The sequence below is a fragment of the Halichoerus grypus genome, chromosome 14, assembly GCF_964656455.1.
Source record: "Halichoerus grypus chromosome 14, mHalGry1.hap1.1, whole genome shotgun sequence".
NCBI classification, from domain to species: Eukaryota; Metazoa; Chordata; class Mammalia; order Carnivora; family Phocidae; genus Halichoerus; species Halichoerus grypus.
The window spans coordinates 25,213,063-25,237,549 of NC_135725.1; the positions used below are offsets into that span (position 1 = coordinate 25,213,063).

A 24,487-nucleotide genomic window follows, 5' to 3' on the forward strand; every position below is an offset into this window, starting at 1 on the left:
AGTGAACCATTGTTTTCCTTTATCTTTTTAGGATGGCAAATAAAGCTGTTTTTTTTTTCTAACCTGTCAGCCGCTGACACAGTTTTTGTATTTAGAAGTTTCCTGGTTGTTGTCACTATAATGACACAGCTCACACAAGCATAGAAGCACAGTTTCCAATTTGGGCTTGGAAAGTCACTTTGCTAATTTTCTGTCATTTTTGTAACTGGGCGTAAAGCAGCTACTTCTAAATAGGTCAGGCTCATTCTGGCTTCTTTCCTGGTAGTGAAACATACATGCTTTAAGAGACAGAGGAATTGGAAGATATGCCAAAAAGAGAGAACGTGAGAGGAGAGGAGAGAGGAGACAAAAATCATAATTTATTTGAATATTTTATGCACAGAATGATGATCGAACACAAAATGAACAGAGCTCAGGGATCACTAGAACAAGATGAGAAAGAACATTATCCCTACTTACAGGTGAAAAATAAAACCCAGACCTGACCCATTTCACTCACTGCAAAGCTGAGTTAATAACTCAAAATGATAAGAGGTTAGTTTTCTTCAACCATTAGAAAGTGAGACCCTGCCTACTTGATTTGCTTTTTATGTTTTTAGGGATAGGTCAACCGAATTCATTTTTACCTAATATCGTACTAAAAATGAGCATTCCTTATCCCTTTGGAATGGTGATAAAGAAATGGAAAGAACCTGCATACTTCAAATTAGTGATCCTAAGACAGAGTCAATTGTCTGGAAGTGTGCGCTCATGGAAGGGAACAGAGGCAGGGCTTAACCCAATAAAGGAGGCAGCCAGTCAATGTATTGGTTAAGGCCATGGACAGAAAGATGAGGGTCAAGCCCAGCTCCCATTCATTAGCTATTCAGTTGTGGTACTTGATAAGCTTTAACTTCATCTGGAAATGGGGATCCTAATGACACCTACTTTCAAGAGTTTTTAGGATGCCAAATAAGCTAATATCGAGAATATTGCAGATGAGGTCTAGCACATATTAAGTACTCAATAAACATGAGCTATTAATGTTATTACTACCATTGATATGAATATGTAGCTTTAAATATATTTTACATCTAAATTTAAATATGTGTATCTTTTATATTTTGTCAAAGTACTTCAAATAAAAATAACAGAGCCACAACAAGATACTACAGAGAAAGGGTGTAGTCAAAAAAGCTTGGGGAATATAAGATCCATGGAAGTGAACTGGTTCCTTTAGAGCAGGACTTCTGGGAGCTTTTAATATGTGATGTATATAGTGAACATCCAGAGTTACGGAAGTTCCTATAGGCTCTTATTTTTTTAAATATTAGATCCCCCCTCTTCCCCACCAAATGTCTCAAGGAGTCTGATTTCCACAGAACACACTTTGGGGAAAGCTCCGTGGACAAGATGATTGCTCAAGCCCCTGCCAAGTTTAAGAATAATAGTCGTAGACGAAAAAACCTAGTGAGCGGTTGTCCAGCCAACACCCATCGTCTAAACCCTCGCTACTCAAAGTGTGGTCTGTGGAACAGGGAATTTGCTAGAAATGAAGACTCTCGGGCCCCAACCCAGACCTACTGGAAAGAAGCAGCGTTTCTAATCAGATCTGCTGGTGATTCACACGCACATTACAGTTTGGGAGGCCCTGGTCTAAAGGAAGTCAGCCTTTTCACCGTGTGGTGGGTGAGGTCCGCAGGCTGGTATGTCCTTTCTGAACACATCCAGGACATTGACATAGAGGTGTCCGTCTGCCTGGGTGGCTGGTCATCTCTTATCTCCAGTGAGGTTTCTGAGTGCAGAGGAAGACTGCTCGCAAGCTTAAATCAGGATCCCATGACAATAGGCCTAGAAGCTCTTGGAAGCATTGCTGAGCTCTGCTCTGTACTTGTGCTGATTTCAAATCTTATTAAGCCAGGAAGTAGTGCCTGGCAAATGGTTTATCCTGCCTTGGCTGTTCATGCATCCCAATTCATTTTTATTGTGCTAATTAAACCTCAAGTGATATTTCAAGTACAGATTGTTTTTTCCATTATTGAATCTTTGGCCAGCCTATTAATGCTTTAGAATTAATGTGAGTCAGATGCTTACTCATTTGTGGAAGACTTTACATCTAAAAGATCTAGACTTGGCCAATTTTGCACAGATTCCTTTGGAGAACTGCTGTGACAGGGTGAGACAATTTGTCTATAAATAAGAGAGACTCATTCTTCCTTCACAAATAGACACGTAATTATTTTCTAAATGAACTAAACTCTTAGGTTATAGATACATATTGGTATTTATGTTCTGTGCTAAAATGGATATATGCAGTCTAGGAAGGAAGTATAGTGTAGCGGTGAAGACCGTGAACTCTGGGTTCGGAATCCTAGGTCTACAGGTATGTGGGCAATTTTGGAAGATGTGTTAGATTTTTCCAGAACACACAGTCTTCATTAATTAGATAAGGACAAACACTTAACTTTGTGATGGTTGTAAGGATTACATAAACCAATCATTTAAAGTACTAGAAAAGAGTTTCTGGTTCAGTGAATGCCCAGTAAATAATACTACTATTAATGTAATTAAACACACATTTTTTAGAATTGTTTATATAAATTTAGGCTTGATGAAAAAGACTACATTAAATTTTCTCAGGGAAATGGAGATTATGACATAGCATTCTCTCTTGGGAATCTCTATTTTAACCTTTTTTCTGCTCAGAATTTCCAGACTATTATATGCATTTATAGTAAGTGAGAAATTCATCCCATAGTTTGTATTCAGGGTGCCAAGAGGGATGTCTCCAGGCTCTGTCGGTGGAGGAGGTCATACCTTGAGGACAAGCATCAGGGCAGGCTCTGGCTCTGTGATCCCTCCAGAATCGGCAGATAAATCTCTAAGCGCAAGAAAACGGGAGAGGAGTCAACAGGACAAAACAGTTGCAAGCTGGAAAGCAGACAGACGAACAGAAACCGAGCTAATGGCTGAGAATGCCGATTACCAGGTTGGCAGAGGGCAGGGCAAGAGGAAATCGGTTTGGGACACAGAGCTGTTCCCAAGCCCAGGAAGAAGCAGGCATGCAGACAGCAGCAAACCCAAGAGAGTGGGTCAGGTCCCTGATGGAGCAGTTAATCCCATTTTCATTCCATACATTCCAGGTGACTGCACCCCTCCCTCCTCAGCAGAAAACTGCAGGTTTATTCTCTAAAGAGGATCAAACCAATATTATGAGGAACTCCAGAAAGAGGTGAGGCTGTGAGAACCATAGAGAAAATGATGGATTTACATATGAATATCGATATTTCCATCCTTCTTCTTCTTCTGGGTAGGACATTGGAAGAGTATTATCTGAATAATCTGACCACACCCTGTCCCAAAATGATCTAATGATATCGGCAAAAGGCGGTACCCAGGAAAAAGGCCAAGAATATTGCCCTACACCAAAAGCAACAGTTAAATGCACAATGCTTCTAGTACCTTGTTCTTAAAGATGTGTGAACGGCCGGCCGGGGATACCCACTCTTTGAGAAACGCTTACAATAAGAGAGACAAATACCAAACAAACAAAAAGATGATGAAAAACAAGTTGCCAGAAACAGTGTTGATATGGAGAGAAGAAAAATGCAAAAGAAATGATTAACATCTCAAAGAGGATCAGGAGATGTTGCACCCGGGAGACAAAAACAGGACGCTATACAAATAGAAGACCGTTCAGGAACAAAAGAAGAGCCTTGGAAGCTAAAAACAGGACAGATTGAAAACCTGCGAGTATGAAACTCAGAGTCTTAGGGAGCATTTTTGAAACCCTGTGTAAGGTAGAACAAGGCTTCCTATGGGTTGCTGACAGGAAGGGTTCTGAAGAGTCTTGCCGGCTACTGAAAGCCGGGTCTGGTTGGGAAGTCCTCTGTGGATGGTGGGGACACCATGAGACGAACGCTGGAGAAGTCTTGTTCCAGGCCGCTTTTGGTGATAAAGAAGAAAGGCTTTGTCAGTAGGACTGCATCGTAGGAGAGGGGTTTATACACAGTTCTGTGGAGACAGTGGGTCAGAGAGCGCTAGGTGGGTGTTTTAATTGCAATGTAATGTGTACTGAAGATGAATTGCCTTTTCTGACCTCTGGCTTACTCCTGAGTTAATGAGGTGTCGTAGGTCCTTGGGACACAGCTGTCGGGGTAAATGCAGCTCCGGAGCAGAGTTTCTGATACCAAGTGAGGGACGAGCTTGACAGGCAGGACCTGACATATCGTTACGCTCTCTGGGATGCGCCTTCATGCAGAAAATAGTGTGAGTCCCATGTGATTTAAAGCAGTGTAAACACCCAATAGGTGTGATAGTTTAATGACGTGATAATGACATCAAAAAGCTCTTGAAATGTGGAAGTATAGATCCACATGACTTTTTTTTTTATCATACTGGAAATTTTACAATAACTCATTTTTCCTATGATACTTAACTATGAGTTATATAGCTTTGGAACATTCTAATATTGTGATGGTCCAGCTTCATATGTGAAGAATGCTTTAAAACTGCATTTTCTTGGGGTGCCTGGTTGGCTGAGTCGGTTAAGCATCCCACACTTGGTTTGAGCTCGGGTCATGATCTCAGGGTCTTAAGATCAAGCCCTGCGTTGGGCTCTGCACTGAGGATGGAATGTGCTTAAGAGTCTCTCTCTCCCTCTCCCTCTGCCCGCCCCCCCCCCCGCCCAAAAACAAAAACAACCCAAAAAGCTACATTTTCTTCTGTAATCTATCTCAAAATCTAGGTCTGGGGGTGGGGTTATATTTATGAGTTACTTAATGTAAAAAGAGAATTTATGCAAAAAATGTAGATGCCTCTCACCTTTTTGTTTTTGACTATAAAAAATGAAGGGGACAATGGGGAAATCAACAAGGTAAGATGGTCTACAGAAACCTATTTATGTGGAAAAAAACTGGATTAGCAACTGTAGAACCCTGAGAGAGATAGAAGACCTAGTTTTATAAACTAGTTTTTTTTTTTAAAGTAAAAAGTTATTCTGCAATAATATTTCTAAGAAACATGCAAAATTTGTTTTCAAATCTTATAACCGCACATTTTTGGTTCACGTTAAATCTGTAAAGCTTACCAACCCAGCACTTTTTCAGATCTACATAAATCTGTCTCGGAAATTAGATCATTACTGATTCTAAAGCATGAAGAGTTTCCAATTTGTTGTGATTATTTTGATAATGAATCGAACTATTTGTATATGTCTCCACTTACTTTTCTTGTTCCACAGGTTTGCCATCAGCAAATTTGGCTGCACCCAACCTCACTGTGGAGGAGGGAAAGTCTATCACATTATCTTGTAGCGTTGCAGGCGATCCAGTTCCGAATTTGTACTGGGATGTCGGTAATCTGGTTTCCAAACATATGGTAAGGCTTTTGTTTGGCTCTGTGTTCCTAGAGAGACGAGAGTGTCTCAGACCTTGAGATTGTATTCATCTAGTGATGATCATTTAATATTTTATAGGGCCATACAGAGACATTTATGATGAGTTTTTGATATACATTTACTTTCTATTCATTCTTGTAATTAACAAAGATGAATCCAGGTTTGCATTTTAGTTGTGTATATCCAATAGATTAGAGTCTCTGGGTGTCTAGTGAGCTTCTTGTGTCCTTGTGAGCAAGGCAAGGGATGCGCCTTATGGTCTTTTCCCTTGGAGAAACGTAGATAGGAATCCAAGGATTAAATCAACTTTGCTCATTAAACAGTTATATTCTAGAGAAATAGAATAGCTCTGGATTTACTCTTTTGCCTGGCCCCAACTCAGGCTGGAAAACTTTATAATGGTATATATTTTTTTCTTTAGTTAGGGGGAGAAACCCCAAATCTTGTCACTTTGGGATCAGCCCTAATAAGGATTATTTTTGTCTGTTAATTCATTTGTAGAATGAAACAAGCCACACACAGGGCTCCTTAAGGATAACTAACATTTCATCTGATGACAGTGGAAAGCAAATCTCCTGTGTGGCAGAAAATCTTGTAGGAGAAGACCAAGATTCTGTGAACCTCACTGTACATTGTACGTAATCAGACGGGCATATGTTTCTAATAGCGAATGATCATGGACACACGTGCATTTGTCATTGTGGCCCTCTGGGTGCCACTTAAGTGTGTCAAGAAGAAAAAGTGTGTGCAGTGTTTTGTGTATATTTTTTAAAGAAATAATCAGTGTTCTGTTTCTGCGAATCTCTCTTACACATGCATGTCTTTCTTTTAAGCTTTTTGATCTTAAGCTTGTCCTCTTGTGCCTTCCGCTTTTTTTTTTTTTTTTTGAGAGAACCTATTTTGAGCTGGTTATCCTCCTCTTATTAATCAGTTTTCGTTTAAATTCTGATAAACCAGTTTCTAAAATCTTTTTCTCTATAAAAGCACTATGAAGATTTAAAGTTATGTCACCTAAAGTACTGGGCTGGCTATTCACAAACACCCAAGTGTACCATCGATGCAATAAAACCTCATTAGCTTGACATTAGGTTTCTGTGGGAAGGTTGGTGGAGTACTACTTAAATGATCGAAAATTATGATGACCTGCAGAAAACTTTTATTATAATCAGTTTAAATTTCTGTATATATTGAAGTGAAGATGCAGGCTATTAAAGCTTCTTAAGCGTATGTGCATTATTTTCCAGTATTATAAATAACAGCACACATCTTAACATTCCAGGTTGTAGCGTTCTGTGCAAACATGTATTCAGTAAAAATCCCATATACTTTGCACATCGTTCCGAATTCTGAGCTGGTATGGTATAAATTAATGAGGTTTTACTGTGTCTGGGTCAGGATGTGGGTGAGAAAACCACAAGCGGACACGTGTGTATGTATGAGTACACATTACACACATGTAGACACATGGTGTCGATATGCTGGTTTGTGTTCACCCGCGGCACACATTCCGAATGCGATTGTCGGGGTGCATGACTGCAGTCACCAGCTGTAATCCTTTGTCACCGTCAGCACTACCTCTGTGCCCAGTAGGTACTGGACTTAAAATTTCTCATCATTTCGAGCCACCCAGAAGCCTGAAATCAATGTTATCCCCAAACATATGCAACCAGCTTCCAACTTTATGTCCTTAAGTCAACACATCACCAAAAGCTCTTTTGAGCATGGTGGAAGGATTAAGTGGGTCCTGGGCATGGGGACCTGGGCTGGTGGGAGGAAGGTAAGTTTTGTCCCTACCCCACTGGGGTCCTTGTATTTGTAACACAGACCTACAAATCAGGACGCTCAAATTCAAAATCTTCTCACTTAATATCTATGGTGGCCGCCATGGTCTGAAGAATTGACCTTATCTATCAAAATCTAGATAAAGAATAAAAGGAATAAATGGTAAAGAGTTTTAACAACTGAGATAGCTTTGGTAGTGACTCCGGCCAAAGTGTATTTGTTAGCAGGCTGTAATTCTCCCCCGCCCCCGCAACTTTGTGTGATGAACACGTATAACAGGAAGCAGGGTCAGGAGGGAAGGGCTTCTGGGTTAAGCATCAGGAGACCTGGATCCCTGTTCCAGATCTGCCTTGCTCGCTAAATTTGACCAAGTCATTTAACCTCACTGGACTTGGGTTTCCTGACCTGAGAAACAATGCTATTAGGTCTCTGGGGAATTTTCCAGTCCTCGATTGTATCGTTATCAAAGTCAGACCACATTAAAATAAACAATTATGAGGGACTTTAAATACCTTCCCTCAGGATAAGTACTCTGTTTAAAAATGCTATTTAAATGTTTGTTTCCCCAAAGCATAAAGTGCTTTATTTTTAAAGTTTAAGTAATCTCTAGTTTGTTTGTCTAGGTTTGGATAGAACCCCAGACATTTAAAAAGGATCAAAACATTGGCTTCTGAAATCTAGCAAAAATGGAGTGTGCTGTAATGAAACGTGATGCTTTTTTCTCGTTGTTGTTGTTTAGGGATTTATTTATTTGAGAGAGAGAGAAGGGTGAGCAGGGGGAGGGGCAGAGGGAGAGAGAGAGAATCTTCAGCAGACTCCCTGCTGAGCGCAGAGCCCGATGCAGGGCTCAATCTCACAACTCTGAGATCATGATCTGAGAGCCACCCAGGCACCCCAAAATGTGATGCTTTTAAAGAGCATTTACTATTGGCAATTGGCGAAAAGTACCAATTGATCATACTTTATAATAATCAATCCGCATTGGTAGGAGCATTCACGGCCTTGGTCATTTTGATCTGTTTTAGATAAGGGATGTGAGATCCAGGCTTCCAGTAAGATTTCCAAAGTCACTTTTGTCAATATTTGTGTTGTTTAATGAAGGACCGTAAATTAAAAACAGTGGCCCTCAGCGTTTTGGTGACGAATCTACATAATATCAAGGCGTATTTGTTCGAAACCAAAGTTGACTTCAAATGAACCCTTTCTGCTGTCAGAAATCTCTGCAATCTATTTGGAGCTGGTTCTCACACTGAATAGATTTGAAAAATGACTATGATTCATGGGTCTTAAGTATAGGGAAAGGAGTCTCTTTGAAGCTTTCTGTAGGGAGTTCAATCAGCCTTGATGATGATTCAAAATATTGATGGATTCCAGAGTTGCTGGTCCTGTATTTTCTTAACCAAATGGTTGTTGAATAAAATTCCCTATTGATGACACAGAAATCTGGAGATGGGGAGAATTCTGAGCGTTCTGGTGCTATTAACTCTCTCTTTTTCAATTTAGTTGCTCCAACTATCACATTTCTCGAATCTCCAACCTCAGACCACCACTGGTGCATTCCATTCACTGTGAAAGGCAACCCCAAACCAGCGCTTCAGTGGTTCTATAACGGGGCCATATTGAATGAGTCCAAATACATCTGTACTAAAATCCATGTTACCAATCACACGGAGTACCATGGCTGCCTCCAGCTGGATAATCCCACTCACATGAACAATGGGGACTACAAGTTAGTAGCCAAGAATGAGTATGGGAAGGATGAGAAACAGATTTCTGCTCACTTCATGGGCTGGCCTGGAATCGATGATGGTGAGTACCTGATGCTTTTGCATCTGGGGAGAGGATAGGACATATCACTCAACTGTTGACAAAATGGTGCCTACAATAAACCACCCCCAGACCCAGTGGCTTAAAACACCATTATTTAGTCTTGCTTATGGGTCAGCTGGGCAATTTTGTTCCGTGTGTCTTTATTCTGGGGTACAAGTGAAGAAGCAGCAGCTACATAGGAGACCTGCTTCTTAGTAGCAAGTGTAGATGGCAAGAGGGCAACTAGAAATAGGCTCAGCTTCTCAGGGAGTAGCTTCAGTAGTGGTACATGGTCTCTTCAGGCTACATACTGCTGACCAATGGAAGCCACAGGGCCAAAGCCAAGTCCAAGGGCAGGGACTCCTGCTCCCAAGGAGGTGTTTTTCTAAAAATTTTTTATTGTTATGTTAATCACCATACATTACATCATTAGTTTTTGATGTAGTGTTCCATGATTCATTGTTTGCGTATAACACCCAGTGCTCCATGCAGAACGTGCCCTCCTTAATACCCATCACCAGGCTAACCCATCCTTCCACCCCCCTCCCCTCTAGAACCCTCAGTTTGTTTCTGAGAGTCCATCATCTCTCATGGTTCGTCTCCCCCTCCGATTTCCCCCCCTTCGTTCTTCCCCTCCTGCTATTTGGGGGGGATGAATCATTTTAAACAATAGTCTGATGCACGCATTATTTTTATCTCAAGTGTTAAATGATGTTTTGTACCCATAATGGCAAAACCCATGCAAAACTGTGGGCAAGTGAACAGTATTTGGTTGGCTCATGAACTAGTGAAGATGTGTTTCCTAGACCTTATCCATTTGGAATTCAGAATCCTGCCCTCCCACCATGGACGAGAGAGCAGGGTCCTGGAATGTGTGGTTTGCCCAAGTAGAGTGCAGGCATTCTTCTGTCGGAGCCTGAGTTGTCTTTCTAGGAGTGGTAACTGTTCCCCTCTGAACGACGGTTTGGACTGGGCAAAGGATGGCCGTCAGGAGTCCATTTTGTGGCCAGCAGGAGAATTCCAGTGCAAACCCCAGTAATGGCGGGGACAGCTGTCATGCCTTTATCTGCCTCAGATAAGTGCTGTTCGGCAGAATATTCTTACTTGCTGGATCTTGTTGCCCAGATACCCGATAACGTGGTGGAGGCTGAGGCCTGTTGGGACGTTGGGACCTGGACATGAGTAGAACTCGCTGTAATAGCTCTGAGTTAATCACAGCCACACAAAGATGGCTTGGCAGAGGAAAGGGAAGACGGAAACTCGGAGGCCTGGGCAGCGTGAACTTGGGGGCAGCCCCGTGGACAGAGATGACGCTCGTGAAGCCCCTTTCAGCCAATAGTGGGAGTGCAGTCATTCCATTACACAATAAACCTCTCCATGACCCTGGTATTTATTAAATAGCTTTTTAAATGCACAAGCTTCCTTAGCATGTTCAAAGCGTTATTTGAATTATGTGAGTTGATTTACAAACAGCCTTTCAGGAGCACATAAAGCAAGCTATGTTTGGACACCTTACCCAGGCTACCCCTGGCAGTTGTCTGTTCCATTAAATCTTCCTCTTCATTGAGAGTTTAGCTGCTTGGCTCCATTTGCTGTAGTAAATCTCTAGATTACTGTGTCTCCTCCTGCACGTTTGGGGCGGGGGGGTACAGCCTTAGCGTTAAATCCAGACTCTGCCTGGGGACAACAACTTTATGGATGTTTTTAAGTAAACGTTTTATCTGTGAAAGATTTTAGACGTACGCGAGAGTTGCAAAGACAACATGGGGCCCCCAGACACCCCTCACCCGGTTGTCAGTCTTGGGAACGTCTCGCATTACTGCGGTTGCCTTTGTCAAAGGGAAGAAACTGACATCGGCACATGACTATTAACTAAACTTCAGACTTTATTTGAATTTTGTCAGCAGCTACCTTTTGAAACCATTGGGGGTGAACTTGATTCAGGGTGAGGGTCTGGCATCAGAAAGTTTTAGAAGTGGTCTGTGTGCTTTGATCGATGCTCGGTCCTGCCAGGGTAAAGACGCTGGCTTCTATTTAACACAGGGGGTCGATGTATTTTCTTTTGAACATTTCTGTGTGGTGCCAATATTTGGTAGAGCTCAGCTCCTCTTATCCACGTGGCCTCATTTTTATCGATTGCTTTTGTTAGTTTTAACTTAGCTAATGATAGGAAAGAATTGATTTCTGGTGTAAGGATCCCTTGGAGTCACTCACGTATTCCCTTTAAAGGAAATAATCATCTCTCAAAAATAAAAGTCAAGGTTAATTTTATAAAGACGTCTGTTCTTTCCTTCTTCTTGTTCGTTTGTTTTTATCAAGTCTTTGAGATATAAATATCTGCTTTTAGAAAGGACGATTTTTTTCCCCTTTAAGTATTTACTCAAGGACCAGCTATCAGGCAGTAATAAATGAAAGTGGAAATAAAAGAGACTCGGCCCAGGGTGATAGTGGATATAAATGGCCCTCGTGGGCCATAAACCAGTGTGACCAATTAGAGATTGACCTCACTTGGCTTGTGTGATAGAATCTTTGGTATTTATGAGATTTGTAGCCATAGCATACAGATAATGGCCTTTTTAAGAATTGTTTCCTTTCCCTCTTACCCTCCTTTAAAACTAAAGAAAAATAAACAAATAGCAAATATATATATATTTCCCTGCTGGTCTAAAGTTTACAAGTTTAGGATGACAGATCAAATGTGGGTTTATATTCCTTCAGTATTTCTGTTGTTGTCACATAGTAATTGGAAAGAAGTTTAGCTCTTACAAATCTTTTTGATAAGATGTTTCAGCTACTTATTTTTTGATGAGATGCTTTTTTTGTTTTGTCTTGTTTTGTTTTGTTTTGTTTTTGGATTGCAAGTTTCCTGGCTTGTGAGGAAGCAGGCAGCCTGGGATGGGTGAAGTGGGTTGCTTTTCCATATGCGGCCAGGAGAATTAAAATGGAGGCTCTGATGTCCTCAGAGTGTGCCTTCCTCCTCCAGCTCAGAACTGAGATTTTTATGGGATAGTCACCTTGTGTAGGAATTCACTGTCTATTTGTAGATAGAAAATGAAGTGTGCTGAAGGAAATGAAAACAGAAATAAAAACAAAGAAACAGAAAGTCCCTCAAACAAAAGTTGGTGAGCTTTCTGGTGAAGGAGATGGACTGGTTGAATGTAGTGATAGCCCTGATGGTTTTTCATACCGCATGGTAGGGAAGACACTCTGCTGCTTTCTGCTTAGAGCAGAGAGACCTGGGGCCAGCACCAGCCAGGTGAAGAGGGTACCATCCACAGGGTGTGAGTGTGTGAGGCCATGGTAGAGATCCCCGTACAGCGTCTCTCCAGAGTGCCGGGACCTCGCGGACTCTGACGCCAGACCCAGCCAGGGTGCTAATGAGGACGGACAGGTGTGATCAGACCTTTCGATGTCAGCAGGGCCCCAGACACCAAGCCGGTGCCTTCCCATCTGTTCATCACGGGCAGCCTGGCTAGTGACCGAGAACGGGAGGGGAGACTTTCCCAAACTCCAGACACCAGATTGATCATTTTGGATCCCATGTTTAGAACTGAACTCGGCTCTGGTCAGTTTTGGGTCACATTTAAAGCACAAAACTCAACTTTTAGCTTCCAAATGAAATTTAGAGAACCGTAGCGTTTATCTTTCCAGCACCCTGAGGAGTGCAGGTTGTAACAATCAAACTAATTTTATTTCATTGCTGTTTTCCATTGTCCCTGGAACATTTATTCATTAGGAATAATCTTCTCTGGCTCCTGAACGCTAGTGCCCTGCTCCTTGTCTCCTTGTTGTGCATTAGAATCAACTGGGGAGTTTTAATTGTTATTTCATTAATTAGCACACATTTCTAGGGCCCACCTCTAGCAACTCTGATTCGGTGGCTCCCGGATGAGGCTTAGGCTTCAGCATTTTCTATTTTTAAGATCCCTGGTGACTCCAGTGTGTGCCCAAAGGTGAGCATCCCCAGTCTGGATGAGACTTCTGACCCAAGCAAGACTTTTCTGCTCCTTGTTGAGTAACAGACAATCCTTTGGTCACGTTAGGTTGCAAACAAAAATCTCAATGGAAAAATAGCGTGTCTTGTCTGAGTTAGAAATCAAAACTCTGGGGGCGCCTGGGTGGCTCAGTTGTTAAGCATCTGCCTTCGGCTCAGGTCATGATCCCGGGGTCCTGGGATCGAGCCCCGCATCGGGCTCCTTGCTCTGCAGGAAGCCTGCTTCTCCCTCTCCCACTCCCCCTGCTTGTGTTCCTTCTCTCGCTGTGTCTCTCGCTGTCAAATAAATAAATAAAATCTTTAAAAAAAAAAAAAAAAAAAGAAATCAAAACTCTGGACTTCATTTAAGGGCCAGTTTCCTCTCCTCTGCTGGTCGTGGCTGGCAGGATGGGGGTGGGGACCGGAGCTGGATAAGGAGAGTTTGGGCCCTCTGTTGCCCAAGTAGAAGGGAGGGGCCCAGGCAGATGTGCTCGCTGGTGACTTTGTCTCTTGGGACCTGGGTGTGTTCAGTGCTGATTTGCAGACCTTCCTCCTGGATAGCTTTATGGGATCTTGGCAGTTCCTCTCTCTGTGGGCCCCTCTCCTGCAGTTCCAAGACAGCGCGCAAACGGGTCTCCATTGCAACTGGTGGAAGCATCTCCTTCCTCAGCACCCAGGAATGTGGCTTGTGTTGCCGAGGTCCCTCTGCCCCTCCAAGGGGCTGTGGTCAGGACAGACTTTCTCTCAGGCTGCCTCCGTCGGGTCCACAGGGAGCCCTTGTGGTCCCTCATCCTGACACCTCTGGGCTTACGGGTTGAACTCAAATGCCACCTGCGTCCTGCCACCACAGTTTGCTTTAGGCTTCTCTGGCCGGAGGCAGGCACTTGTCCTCAGAGCCTTCTGCCGGCGGCGAACTCAGTCTGGGTTCTCAGTGCTGCTGTGGAGGCCCCAGGGCTACATAGAAACTTCCGTAGAAGTCCCATATAAGCACCTTCTCTCTTCTTTGGGACCTGTAGAAGTCTCAGTGTGAAGCCAAGGTTTCAAAGGACATGGATCCAGCTCTAGCCTCGGCGGGCACTGAGAGTATAATCACCAACGTACCCATTCCTCACCTCCCTTTGTGGCCATGAGGGAGGAACTTTCTGCTCAGAACTGCTTTTCTGTGGGCACTGCTTTGTCCTCCTTATCCAGAGGCTCGGGCACACCCAGAGAAGACCTCAGGACTCTTGACTACATGAACTTTCTAGACTTGGGGCTCTAAGGAGAAAACTAAGTCACAGTTGGGTTCCTGGAGAGGGTGGGTAAACCTGAGCTCCTTCTGGTGTCCAAGCTCCTTCCCCTCCCCTCCTCATTCAGAATGGGCTCAAACATATGGCACTGGGGACAAAACATCTCCCGCCCTTACCCCTAACGTTTGTCACGGTCACTGCCGGAGAGTACTCATACCCCCTCAGGACTTGGGTATTTTTAGGTTTGCTCTATGTTTCATTGTACAGTTGCCATCCTCTATGCCCACTGAGGTTTCGACTTTGGTCAGAGTTCTCATGGACTTATAAATTAGGGCTTCTCAAACTGTAATGAGTGTAACTCTCCTGGAGATCCTGCTAAAACTCCAGTTCTGATGCCATGGATTTGGGGAAGGGTCTCAGATGCTGCGTTTCTGACCAGCTCCCAGCTCCCAGCTGATGCTGCAAGTCCCAGACCACACTTTGAGTAGTGAGGATAGTTCCCTTCTGCCCTGCAGAACCTGGGGGAAGCCACTGGAAGAACAGCGCGGGCATCTGCCAAGATGGCCGCACTGACTCCTTGTGGATATCGACGAGTAACAATGACAAAAATGCAGAATAGCTTGTGCACAGAGATGCACTCTAATTGGGTTTGGCAAAAAGTAGGATGGATTCAATGTGTGGCTTAAGGAGGCTTAGGGAGAGTAGATAAAGTAGAGCCCTGGTAGAGCACACACATAGGAAGCATGGGGCTCTCTGGGGAGGCTCCAAAAATTCTGCTTAGAGGCCAGAAATAAGACTTACCTGAGATGACAGTGATCCACTAGGTGGCTGTCATTGGCTTTCAGTCCTATGTCCAGAAAAGCCCTCTTGTGAACTCAAAAGTGTGCGTGGAGACTGAGTGGAGGTTAGAAGTGGTGAGCATGTCTTTTCAAGCAGAATGGTAAGCAGAAATTAATGACAGAGACATTACTTGTGAGTGTAATCAGGAAGAAACCCAGGGCCTTTGCTAGCATCTTCAGATCAGATAGCGTGAGTTTCAAGAATTTTCAACGTCAAGTATTTCTATAATCGTGAACATGCTAATAGTTTAAGAGTAGGTTCTTTTATCGAAATCTCACCCAAGTGATTAATACTTTAGCCTTGCCACGAACCTAGCCAGAGCACTGGGTGATAAAATACCCGTGCTCTAAAACTTCCCATTCTTCAGGCAGTACATAAAGAGTCTCTCTATGGCCCACTCATTCAGGAAGAATGTCACAGCTCAAGAATGCTCATTCACACAAGCAGTGGGAGTTAGTGACTTATGCTTCCTAATTCGGGAGCATTTGTCTCCTATGCAAAATGTGCGTTGGGAACAAACTATAAATATTGGAAGAGTTTTCCCCACAGCTTCTCATTCGTGCTGTTTTATCAAAAGATTCATGACGTCTGGATGAACTAGAGCTCTCTGCAGCACTTAGAATTGCCCTCAAACTGGCAGATTTAGATTTGGTGTACTTGGGCCAAAGAATGTAGGGAGAGGAAATTTCTCCAAATGTTACACATTAAGAAAATATAAAGCCCCCCACGACTTGGCTCCTTGGCCATTTGTCAGGACCCGTTTCTTGTCCTGGGAGTGAAAGGAAAGAAAATTCGACCTGCTTTTCTGCCTTAAATAACCGAGAAGAGTATAGGTTTGGCTATAGGCTCATAATAATCATGATAATTAAGATTTATACTTAAATAGTTCTTTATGTCTCAAGAGTACTCATGTTAATTAATTATGCTTCCCGAAGCTCCTGATGAGTTGCCAATGCTATTATCCTCTCCTGAGGTATGGAACATTCCTTTGTCACAGGAAAGGTGAAGAGCCCCCCACCCGACCCCCCATGCTGCATAGCATGTTAGTGGTTCAGCCAAAAATGAAACCCAGACATCTGAACCCCCAATGTGTTGGGGCCCTGAGTTCAGCCTCCCATTTAGAAAAGGAAGAGGAGAAGGATCTGGAAATCAGAAGGAGGGACTGCCATGAGGTAGACAGCAGTGTTGACAAACCAAGGGCAGTTGATTTGAAAAGAATGGATCTTTTGTGGTTTCTTTATCATACGGAATTCTTTGAAATATTTTTCACGATCACACTAAACAGAGTCTAGAAATAGAATTGAGAGAGAAGTCTTTTTTTTTTTTTTAGGGCATTAGAGAGAGACTAAAAGCTGAAAGGAAGGAAGCAGATGTGTCTTCTGGCCTTCGCCATCATTTTTATCCATGCAGCAGGATGGAAAGGGAACCCTCCCACCTTCCCACAGGTTTTCTTTATCCCTTAACTGTAGAGTCTTACAGTTAAAACGTCATGGAGTTTTACTCATGAAGACTTGGGCAGAGTCAGAAGATTTACTCATGAGCTGTAACAGCTTAGAATAGAGAAGCTGGAGTCCCTTTAAAGGCATTTAGCATGGAGATCAGAGGACAGTGAAGTGCTTTGGTCTGATACGTTGGGGAGAAAGGACTTTATGATTGACGTTTAGCAACCTGAATGCCTGAAGGTCTGTCTTTTGGAGGTGCAGACGTCCCGTGAGTAATCCGGAGCCTTGTCAGGAGCGCGTGGGTGGCCATGTACGGTGTGTGCTGTTTCCACGGGGAGCGTGTCCGGCTGCATTCTGCACCTGTTAGTCCTGGTCCCCAAATTCCTGACAACATGCCCGAGGTCCAGAACAGTGTAGCACCTGCCAACGCTCGACGCAGTCTTCAGAAAACAGAGTTGGAACATGAGACAAGCAACAGTTTGTGCTTGGCAGGCACCTTCCTTGGGTTGGGGAGGAGCTGCTGCTTCTGGACTGGAGCGAGCTGGGGGGGGTCGGGTGCTGCTTGTTTGGAATGGAGTGGGGTTGACGGAGTTCCCGGGTTTTCAGATTTTCTTCCGGAAATTTCCATATTTTATTCCGGTGGTTTTCAACATGAAGCTTTAGGGTTTGATACCACCTCCCGCTGCCTAAATCTGAGATTTCTTGCTTGGTGAGCTACTGGGATTGTATTCAAGAAAGCACAGCTCTGCTCACATCCCCGTTACAAGCGCATCGCTCCTTTATCTTTCATTCATTCTCTTTTTGTTGGCTTTTCCCCTCATAGTCAGTGTTTGTCTCTCCTCGCCCACCTTTTTTTTTTTTTTTTAAATATTCAAATCATGTTTTATCTTCTTTTTTTTTTTTTTTAAGATTTTATTTATTTATTTGAGACAGAATGAGAGAGAGAGAGAGAGAGCACATGAGAGGGGGGAGGGTCAGAGGGAGAAGCAGGCTCCCTGCCGAGCAGGGAGCCCGATGCGGGACTCGATCCAGGGACTCCAGGATCATGACCTGAGCCGAAGGCAGTCGCTTAACCAAGAGCCACCCAGGCGCCCTACTCGCCCACCTTTTTGTCCTGAATATCTCAAACAGGCGTTTCTCCCTGTAGCAAATAATGATATATAATGAACATATTTAAACTAAGTGAAAGGAACCAGTTAGAAATTACAGGATATTTTCACAATATGACCATTGCCAGAGGTCTGAAAAGGAAGGGGTGACTTTGTCTCCTGTCTGCATTTAACATGATGTTAATAACTACCTTACTGTTGGAGTATAAACACACGGGAGGTTAGCTTGACCGAGAAGTTGCTAGAAGCAAAATACCATCCGTGTTCGATGAGCTGGGCTTAGCTGGAGTACTGTGACCCTTGTTTGCCATAAACTCTAGGTCTGTGTGTCCTCCCATGAGGCATTTCTTTATTGCAGTTGAGTCGGCCCTCCTCAGACATAGTATTGTATGGTCGGGAGGGGCAAATAAAAAACACCTTATTGTTCTTCCCGCATTGTCTTTCTGTGAGTTTCATAATCTCGCACTAAGTTTGAGTCTTTCAGACCACGGAAGTCAAGTGACGATTCTTCGCATACATTTGAGAAAATGAAGTTAGGAAAATGTAGTACTTCTCAGAAAGTGTAGATGTGACCTGGTGGTTTTGCTGGTGAGCTTGGTAGGAAAGGCATGCACCGACAGAAGTTGTAAGTCTGGAAAAAGACGAGTTTTCCAGATTATGGGCTAACCTATTTACTTTTGATTCCCATCCCAAATCCTTTTTCTATACATGACATTTGCTGCATTGAACTGATTTGATGTTCATGTTGTTCCCGGGTGCCTTGCGTGAGTAATGCGTTTAGGTGTTACCTTTCTGTGACGAGGTCGGTTACACCTGTACATCAGTCATACTCACTGCAGCCCTTCCCGTGTGTGGTTTAGATAAATCTGGCTCTGAATCCTCAGCCTTTTTACTTTTTTATGGGATTGCATGTGTAAAGGCAGGAGGCGACTGTGTGTGGGGTCCCTCGGGGCTTGAGGACAAATCAGGGTGACTGACTAGTCCTAGTTTTCACACTAAAAGTCCTATGTCTGGGGAAAGCCCTCATTCCTGGACAAACTGCAGGGATTTTCCTGGGACTATCCCAGTTTTAAAACTTAAAGTTCACTGTCTCAGAAATGCCCTGGGTCTTAGGCAGCCAACCTAGTACAAATCAAAGTCTGTATACTTATATCCAAATATGTAAAAAATATGAATCAAGTTAATGAAATGCTAAATAAAATAGGTTCTATCTTCCTACCTTGGTATATATATGTGTGTAGTGACCTGAAAGGCTGGGTTTGAGGATCTAATTCTCCCAGATTCTTGGAGTTCCATGCTGGAAGGTAGTGGTTTTGGTAGAGCTGGTTCCTGGCCATACCCCCTGCCCTGTGCCTCTGAAACTATGTGGCGAGAGGTACATGAGAGGCAGTGAGCAGGCATGTGGACACCCCAGGTCACCTGCCCTTGCTCAACGCTCCCCCTTCCCTTGGGTCTTGGGTCAGAAGGTGCTCACTCATAGAGGTGTGGCCACCTGTGGGCTGATAGATGTAAGGAAAAGACTAGCTAGTCCTAGGAAGTGTGTTTGGGGGAAGGTGTAGGGAAGGAAATGTGAGTCCTGGGTCCTGGATCCTGGAGCGAGGTCTAGAAGTGGAGTGTGGACTCTGGTGGGAAGGTACCCTTGCAGATGCAGACTTGTATATTGAGGGCACAGTGAGGAGGGGACCAGAGTGGGATCTTGTAAAGTATGGATTACTGAGCAGTTCAAAGAATGACTTGCTCACTTGGGGTTACAGAACCTTTCCTTCAGTAGGGGTAGGAAATCCTCACAGTGACAGGACACCCACTTGGTCCAGGGACTTTGCAAAGGGAAAGGATTTCAGCAGGTGGGTGGGTGCTCTGCATATGACGTCACCAGGGCTGCCACTGGGGTTTCATGCTGCTTTATCCACTGAATTATCCCTCAAACTGCAAGACAGCCTTCAAGGCCCTTCTCAAGAATATCACATCCACTACAAATAATCCTGATAATACATATTAGCATATTATAACTCAAGACTACTTTAAAATGGTGTTTGGGATAATAAAACTCAAAATACTATGAAATATACTAGAATTGGTGACTTTGCATGAGTTCACACAGGGCCATTTCGTATGGCAGCACAGGTTGCGCACTGCACAATTTCAGGTGGTGTCATTCACATAGACTACAGTCTAAATGGCGCCCCAGTTAGCATGGAATGCTCAGCAGTTTGCAGCATCCCTGAATCGATTGTACCTAACCATCTACTTAATGTTTCCCCTGCTGAAATAGATATTCTATTAGTTGAACTGTGTTAAAATTCTGATTTGAACATTAAGGCCATTTTTATTTGGTTCTTCATTTAGACTACCTTTGATAGGGAATACATGAACAGAAAATTGGCTCTAGTTTCCCTTTATCTTAGAGGATATTTTTCTGCTGAAGGGTTTAGAAGTGAAATGAGAGCTGAATAAGCTTTACAGTTTACAAGCAAGTAAGTGAAGGCTAAAAGCATAGGAAGTAGCTTTGGAAATTTATTTTGTAATCATGCAAATGTTATATCAAATTTTAATTTTATTTCCGAGTAGGCTTTCCTATAGAGACCTGGTTAGTTCTGATTGGAGAGTAAGTAGCAGATGGTTTTGTCACCAGTTCTTGTTGATGATAATTTAAAAAAAATAAAAAAGTTTTTGCAAATTTTCATGAGAATATTTCAAAACAGAGTATTCTGATCATCTTGGTGACTAAAGAATCATTCCCCACCCCCCCCCAATTAAGTGGATATACTTTTGCATTTGTCTCTGATATAACATTTATGTGTAATCTCTTATACATAAATCATTTCAATAGAGAAAGTACATTTATTTTTCTGTGTTGTATTAAGGCAAAGAAAGGGTTCGTTTATTCAACCTTGGCAACCCCCCTCTGAACACCAAGTGGAGAGCAAAATTGTGCATTAGATATCATTATTTGGGCTGGTTAATAATGTGTTTGTGAAAGCAAGTAGACCTGCCAAAGTACACTTTGAAAGTAATACCCAAGCCATCAGAGGTTTTATCTTTTGTTGTTTAAAGTGGTATGGAGATAATCTGTCTCTGGAATAAAAGTACCAGGATTGCAGTTAAAATGGCCAGCTGTATACTAGAAATAGTTGTAATGCATTGATTGCTGAAGTTTTCCCAGCTATAAAGTGATTTGTAATTTCTCCTCATTCATTTCTTTTCTTTGGAAGGGGTGGAGGTTTGGGGACTGGGGAGGGAAACAGTTCACATGAAGCAAACCAAGAATTTCAGGTTTCATGTTCCTGTCCTGTAAAACGAACTATAAACCTATAAAACCTTCAATATATATGTAACTCACTTTAGTGGGGATACTTAATATTAATTCTGAATGCATACTTACAAATCTTTGCTTTGTTTTGCCTTTTAGGTGCCAACCCAAATTATCCTGATGTAATTTATGAAGGTAGCTATCATGTTGTCTTTATTTTGTATTTTTTTTTCAAAATGTTTGTCTAAAATGAAACAAATCAACTAAAAGAGGACCTTTAAGCTCAGTTAAATATACACGTTAAGCATTACATGGGCCATAATAATATTTCAAAAATCATTCAATATTGATGGCTGTTTTCCCTTGATATTTACAGTGCTTGTAAATAGCATTTTCTCTCTCATGTTCTGTTCTTGGAAGTAGTAAATCCATTCCACTGTAATAGACATTTTGTTTCTATAATTGGGAACTAATTACCTGTTTAAAAGCCATGACTACCAAGAAAAGGGAGGTGTATCAGTTTCTGGCTTTGAGAGTAAACCCAATTCAAAATTCTGTTTCTTGTATAATAAGGAAGTTTGGCTCACAGACAGGAGCCTCCAAAGTAGGGCACGTTTTTAAGTTTGGTTAACCAGAGCTCTACCATGTCATCAGGCACCCAAGTTTTTCATCTTTATACCCCCCTGCATACTGTGCCCACTTCCCCGAGGGCTGACTCCTCTCATGGTAATAAGATGATGCTTGCAGAGGGGCCGCTCTCACTCACGTTGTTGGGAGAAATGGAAGAGCCTCTGAAGGCATTCCAGAGGAAAGGGAACTTTCCCAGAGATCTCCATCAGCCCTCCTTGAATCTGATTCATGACCCAGTGGATCATAGTCCATTCTTGCCACCATTACTGATAAGAAGGTTGGATTAACCCTTGACTAACTAGAAGCACCCCTGGAGTTTAAATCTTCCTCAGAGAATGTCAGTGAACCCCTTGAATAAGATGGGGTTCTCTTAGGAATGTAGGAAGGGAGAAGCCAGAAGGTGGACTATATTAGCTTTTAACTGGGTATCTCATCCGTGCTTTGCTATTTTAATGGAATTCCAGGGATGTTTGATTAGGTGTGAAAGTCCATCTTTAACAGATTCCCAAACTACCTTCATGACCAGGAAGCCTCTGTTTGGGGAAGTGGCAGCCACAATTTCAAGACTTGGCTCAAAATTTAAGACTGATTAAAAGTTAGATTGAGTAAAATGTGACATGTATAACTTATTCTATTAAATATTCCATTCTTTACCTTGATGTACACGTGGACATTTAATTTTTTTTTATAAAAAGATTCTATATTTGTATGTTTGTTATATGTGTGTGTATTTAACTTGAGCTAATTTTAACTGGGGGGATTATATTATCTTTACCTGTTTTATGCATGTTAAACTATATATCCTTCAAATTGTGTTTTGGATGATTTTGTGCATGTGATTTGTGAATTTTTGTTTTTATTTGTCCCGATACGGCTTAAAGAAAAAGTATCTCAAATTGTGTCACAGAAAGCTATGTTTGTGATTTTACATTTTAAAATTATGTTTTGGACTCTTTTCCAGTAACTTCAAGACTTTAAAAATTCCATCTTCCCTTTGGCCTCAGATCCCACTTTGGATCTTTGGGCCAAATATGAGATTAAACTATCAATACTTTAGTGATTTAATTTTGCATGAGTGGCTCATTAGAATATGAGGAGGTAAAAAATTAGCAAATGGATGATATTTCTTAGTGTTTGGTTGAAATCAGTGTTCTAGTATATTTAAAATGAAAACGGTGACAGTGTAGTTTTGGAGTTAAGAATAAAACAGCAAACGGAAAATAGATGCTTTTTCGGTTACTATTTATTCACATTCAAAGGAACACTCTGCTAATATAAATATAATTTAAATTTGTTGCCCCAAAGCCAGCTTGATAGTCCTACTGAGGGAAGTTTAGCTGGGGCTCACTTAATGAGGTTAATGAGGTTAATGAGGTTAATGACTTAATGTTCAGGATGGAAATTGCATTCCTCATATCTATTGAGAAGAAAAATACCAAACATTTATAAACAACATTGTCTGCAATAAGTTCATCAAAAATTTTCTGTGACTTTTTATATGAATATGACTAATAAAAACACTCACATTCTCCCCCCCCCCAAAAAAAACCCCAATCATTTATTTCCAGCCTGCTCCATGTAGACTAAAATTGATTCAGAAGATGGCAGGGACATTTGAGACATGCTGATGGGACAATTCTTAATACTGTGTTGGTGCAGCTCCCTTTCTACTAATTCAGAAACCGAAATGTTGGCAATTCAGACCTTTTCAAAAAAGTTCATATGGGCACCCAAGTCCACATCAATGCTGACTCCGTAGCCCCTCCTGAGTGGCTGCCTCGTACCCAAATAAGATGCATCAGCCCTGGAATGAGTGTTGCTGATTTGAGGTGTGGTTCATGTTTAGGCTTTGCCACCTTCCTGCCAGTTCACCTTACACTAGTCATTTGACTTTTGACTAGTCAGATGACCTTCTTCAGCTATAAAATTGGTGATTAGATTCCATATCCAAAGGCCCTTCCAGGGCTATAAATGTATGACTCTTAGAGGATCGATTCCCTTTCGTATTTATATTAAAGACTTCATTTAAAAAAGGGATATATTCTTACCTACCAAGGAAAACCTGGTTTAGAATTTGTCTGCCAAGCCAGTGATGGAAAGATCTGGGTTGCATAACATTTGAGCATCATGCAATCCCAGCACTACAATGGCTTTCACCCAAGAGCTGGGTCATGTTCCTCCGCAGCCAGGCTGTCAGGGGCTTGGAATCGTTGTGATTTGTCTCGCTTCGTGGTTCTGGGTCATACTGTGGCCTCGTGTTTGTTGGTAGCCTGGTGACAACTTCATGGTTCCTTCTCTTTCCTGTTTCTCCAATTTAAGATTATGGGACTGCAGCAAATGACATTGGGGACACCACGAACAGAAGTAACGAAATCCCTTCCACAGATGTTGCTGACAAAAGCGGTCGGGAACATCTCTCGGTGAGTGAGATAAATAGTTGTTTCCTAGGTCGGCTCTGAGCGCTGTGGATGCTTAAATGTTGGGGGGAACAGAACTGCTTCGGTGCGTGTCTTTCAACATGACATTTTTACTGTTCAGGTGTGAATAGGGTGTTGACGTTTGGAAGACTTCACAGAAAGGTTCGAGAGAAGTGATAAATGTGCTGTGTAGCCTCTGACTTACTTGCTTCCCCTTTTATGTGTCCCTTTAATTGCTAGTGTTTCTTATTTTAAATGTCTGTCCTTTAAAAGAAGAGCAGTGTCTCATTTGGGCATTATTCCTGTCTTCGGCACCTTCGCGCCTGTCTTGTTCCGTATTTTAATAAGAGTCTCATTGCCCACTAGATTTAAGGAATCCCGTAGGTTCTGGGAGGGACGGGCAGTGGGAAGATGGAAAAATATGAAGGAAGAGCAGGTCTGTCCTTCAGGAGTTTATACTTCAGTCAGAGCCCTGAGCGGTGACCGGATACCAGCACCTGTGATACAGACAGAGAAGCAGGGGGATGTGAGAGCTGGACCTAGAGGGGCAGGTGCTCCACTCCTTCCTGCTGGGAGCTCCAGAGGGGTCTTGCTGTGGCCGGGGGCATTTTCCAGCTGTGCGGGATGGC

General features: G+C 42.5%; 1 protein-coding gene across 6 annotated transcripts in view; it reads left to right on the top strand.

Annotated features, from left to right (window-relative positions):
• Positions 1–24,487, top strand: part of NTRK2 (neurotrophic receptor tyrosine kinase 2) — a 323,196-nt gene that overhangs the window by 40,512 nt on the left and 258,197 nt on the right. For all 6 annotated transcript variants that reach the window (XM_036113468.2, XM_036113467.2, XM_036113470.2 and 3 more), the window contains exons 6-10: positions 5,222–5,358; positions 5,879–6,011; positions 8,663–8,968; positions 20,971–21,006; positions 23,761–23,861. In XM_036113468.2, the coding sequence (XP_035969361.1) occupies positions 5,222–5,358; positions 5,879–6,011; positions 8,663–8,968; positions 20,971–21,006; positions 23,761–23,861 (713 nt within the window). The remainder of the gene's footprint in view (positions 1–5,221; positions 5,359–5,878; positions 6,012–8,662; positions 8,969–20,970; positions 21,007–23,760; positions 23,862–24,487) is intronic.